Genomic DNA, 19,914 nt, shown 5'->3' on the forward strand with positions numbered 1-19,914 from the left:
TGTCTGTGGGATGGTGTACATAAAAGATCCCTTGCTGCGAATCGAAAGAGTAGTCCATGAAGTGGCGACAGCGGGTTTTCTCTCTCGATATCTGTGTGGTCCTTAACCATATGTCCGACGCCATATACCCGTAAATAAAATGTGTTGAGTGCGTCGTTAAATAAAATATTTCCTTCCTGTTTGTAATTTTTATAAAATTTTAATGTTTTGCAATCATTATTTAAAAAACATGTATAATAATATGTATCGCCTGGGTGACCTTATATCCAATGTCTATCGATTTGCTGTAACGGAACACTAACAATGACAATTCACTTCACTGCAATATAATTATATCAATGAACTTTGAACTACGAAATGGTCAGAGGTGACAGATAATGGTTACACCGGACGCGCGAGAAACTTTTGCCAGCGAAACAGACAATAGTACTATCTATACCACTGTCTCTCTATACACGTCATCTGAAGGCGATTGGTGTGGGGTTTGTTTTCGTTTTTTATCTGTGTGAAACTGTATCACGAGTGACAAATATTGGTATCAATCGACGAACGACCAAATTCGCTAACCCCGCTTTCCTCTGTCCTACAATGTCAAGGATCCAGAATCCACGTAACGTCTAGAGATGAGCAAATATCGGGATCGCTATTTGGATATTGATTACATGGATGAGAAGAAAACGAGAAAGGTAGGCCATACCCTCGTATATGCAAGTCCGTAGGAACTGCGCGGGGGGGGGGGGGGGGGAGGGGGCTAGGGAAGGGGGGGCTGTGCCACCCCCCCCCCCACTTGAGAACTGAAATGTTCGTTTCTTAATCCTACTCTATAAAAATAAGCATATAAAAGATCCCTTGCTGTTAATCGGAAAGAGTAGCCCGTGAAGTGGCGACAGCGGGTTTTCTCTGTCAATATATGTGTGGTCCTTAACCATATGTCTGACGCCATATAACCGTAAATAAAATGTGTTGAGTGCGTCGTTAAATAAAACATGTCTTTCTTTCTTTTTATAAAAATAAAGTTAAAAATGTGTTTTTGTTTAACGACACCACTAGAGCACACTGATTTATTAATCATCGGCTGTTTGATGTAAGACATTTGGTAATTTTGATATATAGTCTTGGAGAGGAAACCCGCTATTTTTGTTCATTAGTAGCAAGGGATATTTTATATACCAGTCGTGAGACGGAGGAAGAAAAATCAGAAAATGTATCCACTGAAAAGTTTCGAATCTACTACCAAAGCGAACTCTCTATCGACAGAGCTAGATTCCGCCCATAGATAGGATAGCACATACCACGGTATTTGATATAGCAGTCGTGGACTATATACATTTTATAAACGTGGCTTGTGCCCTCCCCACACTAACGATGTTGCCCACCTAAAATCCACCCACCCTCCACACCTCGCTGCTATGGCCTGATATGTATAATTATATTTCATAAAAGAACATTAAAGCTGAGAAAATTAACACAAAATGATGCAAAAATGTCTTTACATTGTATGGAAAAATACGCAGCAATATTCTTCATGGTTAAAGGGACAGACCCCAGTTTCAACCCGTAAACATTAACACTAAGTTTAGTTAATCTACAAACCTCTAACATATTTGGATAAAGTTACAATTGAGAGAAACATGAGTCTCTAACTTTGAAATGGTGAAATACCCTCTAAAAATAGACTAAAACTCGACTCCATAACTGGTACGCACGTGCGTTTTTAAAAATATGATAAATGCATTTTGTGATATTAAAAACACCAGGATGACCAAAACAACTTCAAAAGTACGCAAACTGATAATCTAAACCACAAAATAAAGTATGATTTCAGTCAAAAATATGCCTTAATGTTTAAAAACTAGGGTATGTCTCTTTAATACTGATGACATGCAATGAATATGAAGTTGTTGCTGCACGTGTGTAATTTTCACTGAATACACGGTTAGCACGATATATTAGTTGGTACGAGTTTAAAATGCGTTATGCTCCTGTGAACACGACGTTTGGAATTAGAGGTATGGCACTAGCCTGACACCAAGATTGAAATTCACAAAGAAATGTTGCACTTTGGCTAATGTTAAGCACCAGTGGATATCGAAAAATGTAGTCTGCCAATAGCAATACAATAATGTAGATGACCTATGCAAAATGAATACAAAAAACTAAATTATAAAAAACAACAAATTTAACGACGCACTCAGCACATTTTTTTATGGTTATATGGCGTCAGACATATGGTTAAGGACCACACAGATATTGAGACAGGAAACCCGCTGTCGCCACTTCATGGACTACTCTTTTCGATAAGCAGCAAGGGATCTTTTATATGCACCATCCCACAGACAGGATAACACATATCATGGCCTTTGATATACCAGTCGTGGTGCACTGGCTGGAACGAGAAATAGTCCAATGGGCCACACCGACCGCGCATCGAGCGAGCGCTTTACTACTGGGCTACGTTCCGCCCCCTGCAAAATGAATAATATAATAATATAGAGGATATTTCAAACATGAAATTTTCTATTTATTATATAGCTTTTGGCAATTTACCTTTATTTAAAAAAAACAAAAAAAACAGCAAAATAGTTCCGGCTTTCTTACAGTGAAGATAACACTTTCTACAGTGATGATAACACTTTCTTCACTTTAAAATGTGTTATCGTCACTGGGGGACTGATAACACTTTTATTTCACTGATATTTTAAGATGTTTCACATACGTTGTTTTCGCTTCCTATTTATTGCACGAGTTTGTTTTGCGCAAGAATATATACCACGACATCGCGTAGCAGTCGAGTGGTATGTTCTTTCGCAAAATAAACGAGTGCAATAAATAGGAAGCGAAAACAACGTATGTGAAGTTCTGTATTTATTACATACCTTCTTTTATGTTTTAGAAAAACGGTTTTTAATTTAACGTCATAACAACACTTTGTTAAATCTATGATCAAAACTCCTTTCATGGATTTGCTTAACGTTAAGAATCATACTCTGTGGCAGCCTTGTGTAATGTTTCAAATAGTATACGATGTGACGTACTTTGTAAATCACATATTACGTCAGTAAATATAAGGCGCTAATTGCAGTAAAAATAAAAAGGGAATTCCCCATTTAAAAGTTCCGGTCCAGATTGCACATACATGTATGTGTAATACAAAATAAATTTATTACACGGATTGAAAATGTCTTTATCACTATAGTAAGATTGAATAGGTATGTAATAAATGTTTTTAGCATCTTCAGTCTGACGATGAGAGTCAGCCAAGCGACTTTGGATAGCTTTAAATCTACCACTGTGTACAAAACACAGTACGCGCCAACCATCACAGTATACAAACACCTGTTACAACCATACAATCAGTGTATCGATGTAAATGTAAATCAGTACTGGAATCCAATGTAAATGGACGATACATTAGTTGTATTGTATCCGAGTCATTAACTGTATGCGACACAAATATTAACAAATAGATTTCGTATAAATTAATAAATTAAAAAGTGGATTATATATGGGTGTACACACGCACAAACACACGCACTAACGCACGTGCACACACACACACACACACACTATCTATATTTCTCTCTCCGCCTCTATTCCTCCCTCTATCCCTCTCAGTTCTCTCTCATTCCTCTCTCTCTCTCTCTCTGTCTCTCTGTCTCTCTCTCTCTCTCTCTCTCTCTCTCTCTCTCTCTCTCTCTCTCTCTCTCTCTCTCTCTCTCTCTCTCTCTCTCTCTCTCTCTCTCTCTCTCTCTCTTTCTCTCTCATTCCTCTCTCATTCCTCTCTCTCTCATTCCTCTCTCTCTCATTCCTCTCTCTCTCATTCTTCTCTCTCTCTCTCTCTCTTTCTCCCTCTCTCTCATTGCTCATTGTCTCTCTCTTATTTCGTTTTCTCAGTATATATGTGCGAGCATATATAATATATAGGTCAACATATATGCTGGTTGTTATCTAGACAAACATCTGACCTTAACAATTAAAGTTTTGAAATAACCACTGTTTTAGGCATCGAATGGCCGTGATTAAAATATAAAGTGTTGTGAGATATCGTTTGGCAAACATTCCTTTTATTTACGTTTAGAAGTCCAAGTGCCTGTTGTAAATCATTTACCATTGCGCATGTGTCATCTTGTCATCCAGCTGTTTATATATGTTAACCCAGTATATGTCATACGTCGTTCAATTTCAGCTAATGTAAATATATTCAGTTCAAGTTCTCAAACAACGATTTTGCCAACGCCTATAAAATGTTTTTCTTTTTCTTTTTTCATACATACATGTACAAGACTTATTTATTTATTTATTTATTTATATATCTATTTATTTTAGATATCAGTTTTGTCTGTTCCGATAGTGCATGCGTGAAAATACTTCAGTATCATAGCGACAAATATGTTTTAATGACGATAACAATAGGAACATATACGAGTTTATTTTACAGCCTCCCCCACACAAGAGCTACGTTACTTAAGAAAGAAATAAATGTTTTATTTAACGACGCACTCAACACATTTTATTTACGGTTATATGTCGTCAGACATATGGTTAAGGATCACACAGATTTTGAGAGGAAACCCGCTGTCGCCACTACATGGGCTACTCTTTCCGATTAGCAGCAAGGGATCTTTTATTTGCGCTTCCCACAGGCAGGATAACACAAACCATGGCCTTTGTTGAACCAGTTATGGATCACTGGTCGGTGCAAGTGGTTTACACCTACCCATTGAGCCTTGCGGAGCACTCACTCAGGGTTTGGAGTCGGTATCTGGATTAAAAATCCCATCCCTCGACTGGGATCCGAACCCAGTACCTACCAGTCTGTAGACCGATGGCCTAACCACGACGCCACCGAGGCCGGTCGTTACTTAAGAATGCAGTGCATCATATAGTATATCGCACATGGACAAAGTTTGAAGTGTAGCCTTTCAATATCATAGTTAACGCTACCAGTCCCACACTGGTGATACATGTGACAGTGTTGTCATAAAATGCTCTTTTTTCATCTGGCAGTAAATTGTAGTTAGTTTGTTTTCTTTAACGACACCACTAGAGCACATTGGTGTATTATGTCACGGGGATTCTATAATTCCCGTAACTGAATAAACACGATTATCCAAATCTCTCTCCTAACTGTATATCTGTTAGATCTCTCTGTGACAGGCGGTTAAACCCTAGTATGGCTCGTCTAGGTATGATCAGAGATACGATCTTATATAAAGTATATATTATTATAGCACGTTTAGCTCACTAGAAACACAACAAAACACAATACACTTTGGAATCTGTATTATCCTACGCTGACAAATGTACAGCCGTAGTAGTTAATTAATAACAGCAATAATAACAACCCAGAACTGATCACTTAATTAGTTAATCTCTAGGTGTCTAGTTACACAATATGCGAATCACTTCACCGTTACACCACACCCACACGTGTGATAATTGAGAAACGCTTCCAGGAGAAGTTAATTAATAAAGGAATTACAACACCATTCCTAACTGGTTAATTTTTAATTAACCCTTACTACTCGTTCAGTAACGTGTGATAATTTAGGAACGCTTCTTGGGGAACTTAATTAATAAAGGAATTACAGCTCTATTCCTAACGGGTTAATTTTTAGTTAACCCTAACTACTCATTCAGTAACCTTGTGACACAGAATTAATACTTATCACAATAAAGACAATAACCTACAGTTTACCTAGGGTCTACTAGGATGACTGGCTAAGCTTATATTACCAAATACTCATATAATGTTAGAACAAAAAGTCTACGATTTACTTCGTCAGATGACCGAAGACACTGTCTAAAGAATATTGGTATAATACAGTATTAAAATATTTAAAGTCACATCAATCACCTCAAGGTTATACACAGAGCAGAAATGATATTTACCAAAGTCCAAACGGACTAACGTTCCCGGGAAGCTTCCTTTTCGTTCTCCTCGATATCTCTAAAAACTAGCTATTTATTATAAATCAGAATTCGCCTGGGGGTACAAGGCGGTACCTCCCCCTATCATCTGATATTTCACCTCTACTAGAGTCGGTATATTTCTCTCTGATCGTCAGACTTACTGACGCCTTGGTCGCCAAAATCACGGTCGTCGAAACCGCACTCGCAGAGGTATTACGTAACTACTCGCCACATGGCCTCCACAGCTGGACTAAGTGCATATTGGAATGCCCGATCGCGCGAAGTATTACGTAACAAGTTGCCCATCTGGGCTTCGGGCAATGAAACTGCACACGGCCCTCTAACACAATTAAAATCGCCACAGGCGAAACAAATTTAAGAGCATGTACCGTCACATATTAATTATCGGCTATTGGGTGTCGAACATGTGGTAATTGTTGACTTATAAACATAGAGAGGAAACCCGCTAAAATAAATTTCCATTAATAGCAAGGAATCATTTTATATGCAACATCCCACAGACAAGCAAGCAGATACCACGGCCATTGATATGTCAGTCGTGGTACCACTGGGCTACGTTCCGCCTCGAGCTGAGGAAAGGGTTTGGGGTCGAGATCCTCCCCGTACACAAGCAAATTGTCTGCCATTTTTCAGATGTTCCCTCTTCAGGAGTTGGTCCACGTGCCATTTTATCCTTGACCCCCCTCCCTAAAAGGTGTAGTCGCCCTTGAACATCAGGACTAAAATGTAGGTGGTTTCGTATTGTTGGGGTGTTTTGTGTCTTTCTTTTTCTTCTTGAGGGGAGGGGTGTCGTTTTTGTTTTGTTTTTTTTGTTCTACTCTTTATAAACAATGATACAAATCTGGCTTGTGCCACCACCCCTGCCTCCACCGCAGCCCACCCTCTCTCCCTCTTCAGATATCGTTTCTACGGGTTTAAATTTGCTTGCAAATCTCAATTGCTACGTCGATGACTCATAACTGAAATACAGAATTAAATTCGTGTACATTGTTCTCGTAGATATGACAACTATTTGGCAGGTGTGTGTTATACGTGTATATATGTCATATGCCGAGTAGGAATACACTGACAAATAGCTGCAGCTAGACGCTTTGTTCGGACTCGACTAACCTTCGCTCCTCATCTACCCTGGGGGCGGGACGTAGCCCAGTGGTAAAGTGCTCGCTTGATGCGCGGTCGGTTTGGGATCGATCCCCGTCGGTAGGCCCAATGGGCTATTTCTCGTTCCAGCAAGTGCACCACGACTGGTATGTCAAAGTCCATGGTATGTGGGATGATGCATATAAAAGATACCTTTCTACTAATCGGAAAATGTAGCGGGTTTCCTCCCTATGACTATGTCAAAATTACCAAATGTTTGACATCCAGTAGCCGATGATTAATCATCAATGTGTTCTAGTGGTGTCGTAAAACAAACCAAACTTTCATCTACCCTGCGGGTTACAGTAGTTTGTTCATGGTCTGTCAAGAAAAGCAGCCTATATTAAAACAAAACAAACTTTCGTCTACCCTGCGGGTTACAGCAGTTTGTTCATTGTCTGTCAAGTAAAGCAGCCTATATTAAAACAAAACAAACTTTCGTCTACCCTGCGGGTTACAGCAGTTTGTTCATTGTCTGTCAAGTAAAGCAGCCTACATTAAAACAAAACAAACTTTCGTCTACCCTGCGGGTTACAGCAGTTTGTTCATTGTCTGTCAAGTAAAGCAGCCTACATTAAAACAAAACAAACTTTCGTCTACCCTGCGGGTTACAGCAGTTTGTTCATTGTCTGTCAAGTAAAGCAGCCTACATTAAAACAAAACAAACTTTCGTCTACCCTGCGGGTTACAGCAGTTTGTTCATTGTCTGTCAAGTAAAGCAGCCTACATTAAAACAAAACAAACTTTCGTCTACCCTGCGGGTTACAGCAGTTTGTTCATTGTCTGTCAAGTAAAGCAGCCTACATTAAAACAAAACAAACTTTCGTCTACCCTGCGGGTTACAGCAGTTTGTTCATTGTCTGTCAAGTAAAGCAGCCTACATTAAAACAAAACAAACTTTCGTCTACCCTGCGGGTTACAGCAGTTTGTTCATTGTCTGTCAAGTAAAGCAGCCTACATTAAAACAAAACAAACTTTCGTCTACCCTGCGGGTTACAGCAGTTTGTTCATTGTCTGTCAAGTAAAGCAGCCTACATTAAAACAAAACAAACTTTCGTCTACCCTGCGGGTTACAGCAGTTTGTTCATTGTCTGTCAAGTAAAGCAGCCTACATTAAAACAAAACAAACTTTCGTCTACCCTGCGGGTTACAGCAGTTTGTTCATTGTCTGTCAAGTAAAGCAGCCTATATTAAAACAAAACAAACTTTCGTCTACCCTGCGGGTTACAGCAGTTTGTTCATTGTCTGTCAAGTAAAGCAGCCTATATTAAAACAAAACAAACTTTCGTCTACCCTGCGGGTTACAGCAGTTTGTTCATTGTCTGTCAAGTAAAGCAGCCTATATTAAAACAAAACAAACTTTCGTCTACCCTGCGGGTTACAGCAGTTTGTTCATTGTCTGTCAAGTAAAGCAGCCTATATTAAAACAAAACAAACTTTCGTCTACCCTGCGGGTTACAGCAGTTTGTTCATTGTCTGTCAAGTAAAGCAGCCTATATTAAAACAAAACAAACTTTCGTCTACCCTGCGGGTTACAGCAGTTTGTTCATTGTCTGTCAAGTAAAGCAGCCTATATTAAAACAAAACAAACTTTCGTCTACCCTGCGGGTTACAGCAGTTTGTTCATTGTCTGTCAAGTAAAGCAGCCTATATTAAAACAAAACAAACTTTCGTCTACCCTGCGGGTTACAGCAGTTTGTTCATTGTCTGTCAAGTAAAGCAGCCTATATTAAAACAAAACAAACTTTCGTCTACCCTGCGGGTTACAGCAGTTTGTTCATTGTCTGTCAAGTAAAGCAGCCTATATTAAAACAAAACAAACTTTCGTCTACCCTGCGGGTTACAGCAGTTTGTTCATTGTCTGTCAAGTAAAGCAGCCTATATTAAAACAAAACAAACTTTCGTCTACCCTGCGGGTTACAGCAGTTTGTTCATTGTCTGTCAAGTAAAGCAGCCTACATTAAAACAAAACAAACTTTCGTCTACCCTGCGGGTTACAGCAGTTTGTTCATTGTCTGTCAAGTAAAGCAGCCTACATTAAAACAAAACAAACTTTCGTCTACCCTGCGGGTTACAGCAGTTTGTTCATTGTCTGTCAAGTAAAGCAGCCTACATTAAAACAAAACAAACTTTCGTCTACCCTGCGGGTTACAGCAGTTTGTTCATTGTCTGTCAAGTAAAGCAGCCTACATTAAAACAAAACAAACTTTCGTCTACCCTGCGGGTTACAGCAGTTTGTTCATTGTCTGTCAAGTAAAGCAGCCTACATTAAAACAAAACAAACTTTCGTCTACCCTGCGGGTTACAGCAGTTTGTTCATTGTCTGTCAAGTAAAGCAGCCTACATTAAAACAAAACAAACTTTCGTCTACCCTGCGGGTTACAGCAGTTTGTTCATTGTCTGTCAAGTAAAGCAGCCTACATTAAAACAAAACAAACTTTCGTCTACCCTGCGGGTTACAGCAGTTTGTTCATTGTCTGTCAAGTAAAGCAGCCTACATTAAAACAAAACAAACTTTCGTCTACCCTGCGGGTTACAGCAGTTTGTTCATTGTCTGTCAAGTAAAGCAGCCTACATTAAAACAAAACAAACTTTCGTCTACCCTGCGGGTTACAGCAGTTTGTTCATTGTCTGTCAAGTAAAGCAGCCTACATTAAAACAAAACAAACTTTCGTCTACCCTGCGGGTTACAGCAGTTTGTTCATTGTCTGTCAAGTAAAGCAGCCTACATTAAAACAAAACAAACTTTCGTCTACCCTGCGGGTTACAGCAGTTTGTTCATTGTCTGTCAAGTAAAGCAGCCTACATTAAAACAAAACAAACTTTCGTCTACCCTGCGGGTTACAGCAGTTTGTTCATTGTCTGTCAAGTAAAGCAGCCTACATTAAAACAAAACAAACTTTCGTCTACCCTGCGGGTTACAGCAGTTTGTTCATTGTCTGTCAAGTAAAGCAGCCTATATTAAAACAAAACAAACTTTCGTCTACCCTGCGGGTTACAGTAGTTTGTTCATTGTCTATCAAGTAAAGCAGCCTATATTATCACATGGCTGCAAATTTCTTCTCAAACACTAAATAAATAGCTATCTACCTATCATAAAAAATACACAATGTTAACTGTCTAATAACTGTCAATTAGAACAATGGTGTGGTGTCTTAGACAGGCGTTCCTTATCTAGTGGTTGTTATATCGAGGAACTGTTAAAGGAACATAACCTAGTCTTTAAACACTAAGGCATATTTTTTTTTACTATTATAGCCGTTTTTTGATAACTGAAATCTTACTTAGATTTGGATTATCATTGTCCGTACATCCCAAATGTTTTTGGTCATCCTGGTGTTTTTAACATCACAAAATACCTTTCTCATATTTTTAAAACGCACGTGTGTCTGAGAAGTAACAATTATGGAGTCGAGTTTTAGTCTGTTTTAAAGTCACAGACTCATGTTTCACTGAATTGTAACTTTATTCAAATGTGTTACAGGTTTGTAGATTAACTAAACTTAGTGTTGATGTTCACGGGTTGAAACTAGGATATGTCCCTTTAAAGCTTAAAGGGACATTCCTGAGTTTGCTGCAATGTTTAAGATGTTATTGACTAATAAAGACTTTTTAACGATTGTAATTACATAGCAAATATATTTGTGTGCATAAAATATTAGTGGCCGTATATTAAACGTGTTTCTGATCGTTCTAATAATTGTATTAGGTTAAATTTCATTTTATTTCCTAAAAAAAATTTTTTTCGTACGTACAAAATCCAGTTTGGGCTTCTTACAAATATTAAGACGACCATAAACACATTGAATATACAGACACTGATATTCTAAACACGAAAATAGATTTAATATGTAAGTTTAATCGTAGAACTATTTTATTAGTTGAAAACATTTTACAATGCAGTAAACTCAGGAATGTCCCTTTAATACACATTGATATCTCTATTCTACTGCAATACCACGAAAGAAATTTCTACAATATAAATCAAATGTATTCACTATAGGTTGTATCTTCTTGTCAACCATCTTGTCCAAATCAGACTACGTACATATTAATTCCTCTTACGTCGTTGCTCTGACGCAATATAAGCGTAAATAAAATGTGTTGAGTGCGTCGTTACATAAAATATTTCGTTCCTTCTTTACGTCGTTGCAGAACGGCCTGAGTGTAATAACATTTAGTTCTGTTCTGTTCTGCCTGACTGGTCAGTCGGTTAGTCGGTCAGCCAGTCGGTCGGTCGGTCAGTCGGTCGGTTGGTCGGTCGATTTCCGATTGACTGACTGACTGTTTAGTTGCTTGATTGTTTGGTTCCTTGGTTGATTCATTATTCCTTCGTCCATTCTTCCGTCAGTCCATTAGTTTTTTCTTCATTCATTCGTTCGTTCGTTCGTTCTTTCATTCATTCATTCATTCACTCACTCGTGTATTTTTAATTAACTTTTGTAATTGCCTTAGCCCGATGTATCTACCGTCAAACTGAGTTTGTCTAATTAAATTTTACGGCAGAATTCCTCGGACTATCTTTGCCTTTGCCACCGAACTACTTTACTATTTAAAATTTCTGAATCGGCGTCACCGTCCTTTTCATATAGCGTGTTTCCCTGTAAATATAAAACGAAAGCGACTCGTAGTTGGTCAATCGTCTGTGAGTGGACTTCCAACTCGAGTCATTCTAGACATCTGGGTCACATAGCGCGTGCCACGTGCACCTTCATTGTTTTCCCAAACGCGGAAATTTAATTAATATGCATGCGTAAGCTGCCTGAAGAAAAAGAAGAAAAAAAGCAAGAAAAAAAAGCGTCGACCGCCGCATCTATGCCGAGCTATTCGTTAACTCTTAACAACGGATGCGTGCACTTTCAAAATCATTCCGGTAGCGAAATGGTCTGGCTCTTGTGTGAGATGAGGAGTCAGTGCAGTGCGATGATGTTGCACGCGAGGGAGTGTCAACCGTTTGGTTCACCTTATTACCACATCGTTTGTCTCAATGACGGGAGATAGTGTTTGTGTGTGCAAGATCACGTCTCGGCAAAACGGGCGTAGAGATTTTGGATTTCTCTTTGGATTTCTCTTATGCGGTGGTCAGTCTTTGAGAGAGAGAGAGAGAAAAGAGCGAGCGAGAGAGATATTGTTGAAAGTGTAAAGAAAATAGCATGACAGGTTTTCAGCCAAGCATGGAGCAGCATCTGGTTGCTAAGCGACACACTAGAAAGGTAAATTAAATTAAATTAAATTATTGAGTAATGGCACACACGTCGGTTAGGCCTTTAATTGCAGATCCGTGTGTATGTATGTCACTTTTCTGTGTTTATGTGTCGCAGACAATGCTGCCTTGTGGATATTAGTGGTGTCAGTAGTACTAATAGTAGTAGTAGTAGTTTTTGGTGGTGGTGGCAGTAGTAGTAGTAGTAGTTTTTGGTGGTGGTGGTAGCAATAGTAGTAGTAGTAGTAGTTTGTGGTGGTAGTGGTGTTAGCAGTAGTAGTAGCAGCAGCAGTAGTAGTAGTTTGTGGAGGTAGTAGTAGTATTAGCAGTAGTAGTAATAGTAGTAGTAGAAGCAGTAGTCGTACTACTAGTAGTAATTGTCGTTGTGGTGGCGGTAGTAGTAGTAGTAGTAGTAGTAGTAGTAGTGGTGGTACTAGTAGTAGTAGTAGTAGTAGTAGTGGTGGTACTAGTAGTAGTAGTAGTAGTAGTAGTAGTAGTGGTACTAGTAGTAGTACTAGTAGTAGTAGTAGTAGTAGTAGTAGTAGTGGTACTAGTAGTAGTAGTAGTAGTACTAGTAGTAGTAGTAGTAGTATAGTAGTAGTAGTAGTAGCAGTAGTAGTAGTAGTAGTAGTGATACTAGTAGTAGTAGTAGTAGTAGTAGTGGCAGTAGCAGTAGCAGCAGTAGTAGTAGTAGTGGTAGTAGTGGTAGTAGTGGTAGTAGTAGTAGTAGTACTAGTAGTAGTAGCAGTAGCAGCAGTGGTAGTAGTAGTAGTAGTACTAGTAGTAGTACTACTAGTAGTAGTAGTAGTAGCAGCAGTAGCAGCAGCAGCAGTAGCAGTAGTAGTAGCAGCAGTAGCAGCAGTAGCAGCAGCAGTAGTAGCAGCAGCAGTAGTAGCAGCAGCAGCAGCAGCAGCAGCAGTAGTAGTAGTAGTAGTAGTAGTAGTAGTAGTAGTAGTAGTAGTAGTAGTAGTAGTAGTAGTAGTAGTAGTAGTAGTAGTAGTAGTAGTAATTGTCGTGGTGGTGGCGATAGTAGTAGTAGTAGTAGTAGTAATTGTCGTGGTGGTGGCAGTAGTAGTAGTAGTAGTAGTAGTAGTAGCAGTAGTAGTGGTACTAGTACTACTAGTAGTAGTAGTAGTAGTAGCAGCAGCAGCAACAGCAGTAGCAGCAGCAGCAGTAGTAATAGTAGTAGTAGTAATTGTCGTGGTGGTGGCGGTAGTGGTAGTAGCAGTAGCAGCAGAAGAAGTAGTAGTAGAAGTGGTACTAGTAGTAGTAGAAGTGGTACTAGTAGTAGTAGTAGTAGCAGCAGCAGTTGCAGTAGCAGCAGCAGTAGTAGTAGTAATTGTCATGGTGGTGGCGGTAGTAGTAGTAGTACTACTACTGCTGCTGCTCCTACTATTAATACTACTACTATTACTACTACTGCTGCTGCTGCTGCTGCTGCTGCTGCTGCTGCTGCTGCTACTGCTACTGCTGCTACTACTACCATCACCACCGTCACCACCACCACGACAATTACTAATACCACTATTAGTTATAGTAATAGTAGTGGTTGTCCTAGTAGTACTACAACAGTAGTAGTAGTAGGCATAACACCAAATATTTATATCATTTGTTTTTCCTCTTTCTGTATTTATATTGTTGTTGTTGTTGTTTTGTTTACCTGGGGAGTGTTATCGCATTACTAAAGATGCTTTGTTTCCTAAGTTAGGGTCTGTGTGGTTGCTAGTGGTGATTAACGGGCTCGCGTGGTAAGACCTATGTTTTAGTAGAAAAAAACAATATTGTGGACTGTCTGCTGAATGATACGTGTAAGCTATCGCCGACTCAGTTTGGGACGGTTTTGCTCCATCTGTTAAAATCTGATGAACGGGGTGTTGATAGATTGTGTCAGATAAACGTGTTACTGTCGACACAATCGGAGACAGTGAAAGAGTATTTGGCGACCCCGGGCAAGTTTTTGGAATGACCTCCCACACCACCACCATCATCACCATCTCCTGATTAAGATAATACTGTCAATGCTAACAGCTAACATTACTACAGCGACCTATCGGTGGGCCCATTGGGCTATTTCTCATTCCAGCCAGTGCACCACGACTGGTATATTAAAGGCAGCGGTACGTATTGTCCTGTCTGTGGGATGGTGTATATAAAATATATTTTGCTACTAATGGGTTTCCTCTGTAAGACTATATCTAAAAATTACCAAATGTTTGATATCCAATAGCCGATTGTTACTAAATTATTCTGCTCTGGTGGTGTAGTTAAGCACAACAATCATTTATTACAGTGAGGGGCGGGACATGGCAAATTAGTAATGCGCAAGGCTGATTCCTGACCCAGGATCGATCCCCGTCGGTGGGCCCATTGGGCTATTTCTTGTTCCAGCTAGTCCTAGACAATTGGTGTAACACAGGTCGTGGTGTGTACTGTCCTGTTTGTAGGATGGTGCATATAATAGACCCCTTGCTGCTAATCCAAAATAGTAACCCGTGGAGTGCTATCAGCGGGTTTCCTCTCTCATTGTCTCTGTGTAGATCTGAACTATTTGTCTGACCCTATATGACTGTAATTAGAAGGTCATTTCATTCATTTATTTCAACTTATTTTCGTGCTTATATCCAATTAAGGTTCAAGAACGCTGTCCTGGGCACACACCTCAGCTATCTGGGCTCTCTGTCCAGGACAGTTGGTTAGTTGTTAGTTGGTTAGTGGTTAATGAGAGAGAATAGGGTGTAGTGGCCTTACACCTACCCACTGAGCCCTTAAGAACTCGCTCTTGGTTGAAGCCGGTACCTGGCTGCGAACCCAGTACCTACCAGCCTGTAGTCCGATGGCTTAATCACTGCGCCACCGAGACCGGTCAGTTAGAAGGTGATGAGTGCATCCTTAAATACACCTCCCTAGTTTTACCCTTATGTCACCACGGAGAACAATGATTAATTAATCAAAAGCTGTTGGGTGTCAAAATTTCGAAATTATGACATGTACTCTTTCGAGGAAACCCGGTACATTTTGTTTCCATTAACAGCAAGGAATCTTTGTTTTATGCATACCGGGGATTTTTATATTATATGTGGTTGAGACGGGGTTGGGGGTGAGTCCTCTTAGGAGTTTCGATCCTACGATTATCTCAGCGAACGCTCTGCCGATAGAGCCATGCCGGCGTCGGTGGTGTCGTGGTTAGGCCATCGGATATACGGCTGGTAGATACAGGGTTCGCAGCCCGGTACCGGCTCCCACCCAGATTGTGTTTTAACGTCTCAATGAGTAGGTGTAAGACCACTACATCCTCTTCTCTCTAACTAACCACTAACAATTAACAACTATCCCACTGTCCTGGACAGCCAGTCCACATAGCTGAGGTGTGTGCCCAGGACACCGTGCTTGAACCTTAATTGATTTAAGCACGATAATAAGTTACACGAAAGAAGAAAGATAGAGCTATAGTCCGTTCTCTTGGTACAAAGAAAACATAACTGAAATGACTAAAATAAATAAATAAATAGGTAGAGATATACATACGTAGGTAGGTAGGTACATGTAGGTAGGTAGGTAGTAGTTATAACAGAAGTAGTAATAGTACTAGTAGCGGCAGCAGTACGTAGTAGTAGTAGTAGTAGTAGTAGTGGTAGTGGTGGTGGTAGTGGTAGTGGTAGTGGCAGTAGTGGTGGTAGTAGTAGTGGTAGTAGTAGTAGTGTTGTTGTTGGTGGTGGTGGTAGTGGCAGTAGTGGTAATGGTGGTGGTGGTAGTAGTAGTAGTAGTAGTAGTAGTAGTAGTAGTAGTAGTAGTAGTAGTAGTAGTAGTAGTAGTAATAGTAGTAGTAGTAGTAGTAGTAGTAGTAATAGTAGTAATAATTATAATAGGAGTAGTAATAGTGCTAGTAGTAGCAGCAGCAGTGGTGGTGGTGGTGGTGGTAGTAGTGGTAGTAGTGGTAGTGGTAGTAAATTAAAACTATTCCGATGTATTTAGACAAATAAACGGATAATAAAGAAGATAAGCACCCCCAATTCCAGATGGAACTGTATAACATGTTATCTGGTGTGATGCCGCCCGAGGTTATATTCTATTGATGTAAGATTTATTGAATCAACGCCACATAAACTTTACAGCGGTGTCGTTTTATCGTCATCATTATTTTACCGGAAACACTGATGGCATGATATTTCACTCATGATTTGTAAAGCCAGACTAACCAAGATTAAAACATGACGTGTGAAGTACTCCGGTGTCATGAGGTTTTATATAGTTCCATCTGGTTTATTACGGTTGTGGTCAGGTAAACATAATGTATCGCCATGTAAGCCTCGATTCGCGCATTTGTTGACATTTCTTTGTTATGTATGAAGATTTTGCAGAACTAATTCTAGCAGTTAAAAGTCGCATACCCTAGGTTGAAGATATACAAATTAACTCTAAGTTTAGATAACTAAAAAAGCTGTAAAACATTTGGATAAAGTTTCGATAGAGTGAAATAAGAGTCTGTGGTGTTGAGACAGGGCAATTTCCATTATTAAATAGATTAGAGCTCGTCTCCATAACCGTTACTTCTCAGAGATACGTACGTTTTCGATTTTTTTTTTTTAAATGCATTTCGTAGTATTATAAACACCAAAATGGCCAGAAAAACTTCGGATGTACGAAGATGGAGACCCTAAAGAGTTAAATCTAAATAGGCTCTGATTTCAATTATCAAAAACAGTTCTAATAGTGAAAAAAAAAAAAGCATTGCACCACAATTGGACAAAGGCCGCGGTATGTGCTTTCCTGTCTGTGGCAAAGTGCATATAAAAGATCCCTTTCTGTATTAGGAAAACTGTAGCGGGTTTCCTCTGATGACTATGAGTCATAATTACCAAATGTTTGACATCCAATAACCGATGATTAATTAACCAATGTGCTCCAGTACAAAACAAACCTCTCTCTCTCTCTCTCTCTCTCTCTCTCTCTCTCTCTCTCTCTCTCTCTCTCTCTCTCTCTCTCTCTCTCTCTCTCTCTCTCTCTCTCTCTCTCTCTCTCTCTCTCTCACACACACACACAGGGAGAGACAAAACACACTCACCCACCTACATCATCAATAATCATTACCATTTTTAACATCATCATAATAATCATCTACACCACCACCACCACCGCCATCATCCATCATCTTCATAATCATCATCATAGTCTTCATCATCAACATAAGCATCATCATCAGGTTTCTATCGTGTATCAGAGGTATTCAGATATTAAACAAGATTGATTTATATCGCCATCCGTTTCGGTGTCGGCAAAACGTTTTCATATATGTGTTATATATGAGGCACACGTGTCGGCACACCAATGTGCTCCAGTACAAAACAAACTTTATACCTAATAGTGAAAAATACGTCGTAGTGTTTAGAAACTAGGGTCTGTCGCTTTAAAGTACACAATCTGCAATCCAGATGCGTAGAACCTGAAGACATGTTTGGTTTGCCGTCAGTGAAACCTTACCAAGCCAGTAAGACTTAAAGGCACAATATATAGAACATGTATGTGTATGAAGTGTTCCATATGTACTGATGGAACGAAATAAGAGACTAACAGTAAAGACAGCTAAAGTTTGTTTTGTTTAACGACACCACTAGAGCATATTGATTTATTAATAATCGGCTATTGGATGTCAAGCATTCGGTAGTTCTGACACGGTTTAAGAGGGGGAAACGCGCTACAGTTTTCCATCAGTAGCAAGGGATCTTTTATATGCGCCATCCCACACAGGATAGCACATACCACGGTATTTGATATACCAGTGTTCCCTTATTTGTGTATCGCATCATACAAAAGTATATAGAATATACAAACATCACAATTACTTAGTTATAACCATATCACTGATATCAATAATTTCCAAGCGTACGCACGGTTTTTACAATTTCGGAAGACTTATAGATGTATAATAATAAAAAATAATTGTGTGTGTGTGTGTGTGTGTGTGTGTGTGTGTGTGTGTGTGTGTGTGTGTGTGTGTGATTGTGTGTGTGTGTGATTTTTCTTGTTTCGTCTGATTATGAACCAAATATAAAAAATAACCTTATATCGGACACCAAATGGATGTGGTTTATAATGCGATGAGAAGTCCGTTCCTTTCTTGATCTAATTAATGAGGAGATGGAGAAAGGCAGAGCCAGACAGAGAGAGGGAGGAGGGAGAGACAGACAGAGAGAGAGAGGAAGGAGGGACAGAGACAGGGAGAGAGGGGAGGAGAGCGAGATTGAGAGAGGAAGAGAGACAACGAGAGAGAGAGAGAGAGAGAGAGAGAGAGAGAGAGAGAGAGAGAGAGAGAGAGACCGACCGAGACAGACCGACAGACATACCGGCAGACAGAGAGAGACAGAGAGAGGGGGAGAAGGGGGGTCATGCCGCCACGTGATGACCCATCTTTAAATCCTACTAATTAAGCAGCTCTGACTCGTCTATCTGAGCTAGGTTATGACAGTCGTCGATTCCAAACTCTAGATATGTCAGTCACTGTGTTCTCTCTGAAGTTCAGGAGATTAAATGTGCGGAAATACCCTCTTTTAGTGACTAAAAGCTTATTGAAAGCTTTCTCTCTTCCGGTTTTATTAAAAAAAAAACTACTTCCAATTTTTTTTGTGTGTGTTAATTTGCAAAATTCTGCCATAGATGCTGATGTGGATTAGCACATGGTAGAGATTTAACAAGCGAACCACACATCCTGTACATTATTTATTCTTTATCTTAGACAGGTGAATTGCACATGTCCTGACTTGTTAGTGTGAGCTACTACACCAGTCGTCTAGTAATATATATATATATATATATATATATATATATATATATATATATATATATATATATATATATATATACGTATCACATATAACAAGCTCAGTCACTCATCTATATCCCCCCTACCACACCCCCCCCCCCACACACACACCGCCACAACACACACACACACACTCTCTCTCTCTCTCTCTCTCTCTCTCTCTCTCTCTCTCTCTCTCTCTCTCTCTCTCTCTCTCTCTCTCTCTCTCTCTCTCTCTCTCTCTCTCTCTCTCTCTCTCTCTCTCTCACACACACACACACACAGGGAGAGACAAAACACACTCACCCACCTACATCATCAATAATCATTACCATTTTTAACATCATCATCATTATCATAATAATCATCTACACCACCACCACCACCGCCATCATCCATCATCTTCATAATCATCATCATCATCGTCTTCATCATCAACATAAGCATCATCATCAGGTTTCTATCGTGTATCAGAGGTATTCAGATATTAAACAAGATTTATTTATATCGCCATCGGTTTCGGAGTCGGCAAAACGTTTTCATATGTGTGTTATATATGAGGCACACGTGTCGGCACATCAAAGGGACGCCGTTATATTAACGTGACGTCACATTCGCGTTATGGAACCGTTTATGTGTGGGCCTGGTTACGTAACCTCTCACCAACAGGAAGCGTGTACTTGTGGAATCTGTTACTAAGTGTTAGCCAGGAACTAGCTAATAACTCTGCAGGTCAAGTTCTGAGATTTCAATCTCATTGGCGCGTGGGCACATTCAGATGATTTGTCTGGTAAAAATATGCGATTCGCTTAAGCCCAGCATACACTGCGTTATACATACA

General features: G+C 39.7%; 1 protein-coding gene across 1 annotated transcript in view; it reads left to right on the forward strand.

The window, feature by feature from the left end:
• The first annotated feature begins 11,970 nt into the window (after window positions 1-11,970).
• LOC121370163 (glycerophosphoinositol inositolphosphodiesterase GDPD2-like) overlaps window positions 11,971-19,914 on the forward strand; it is a 54,794-nt gene continuing 46,850 nt past the window's right edge. Inside the window, exon 1 of the mRNA XM_041495286.1 lies at window positions 11,971-12,287. Within this exon, the coding sequence (XP_041351220.1) occupies window positions 12,228-12,287 (60 nt within the window). The 5' untranslated portion in view covers window positions 11,971-12,227. The remainder of the gene's footprint in view (window positions 12,288-19,914) is intronic.

Source organism: Gigantopelta aegis, chromosome 1, assembly GCF_016097555.1.
Source record: "Gigantopelta aegis isolate Gae_Host chromosome 1, Gae_host_genome, whole genome shotgun sequence".
Classification (NCBI taxonomy): domain Eukaryota; kingdom Metazoa; phylum Mollusca; class Gastropoda; order Neomphalida; family Peltospiridae; genus Gigantopelta; species Gigantopelta aegis.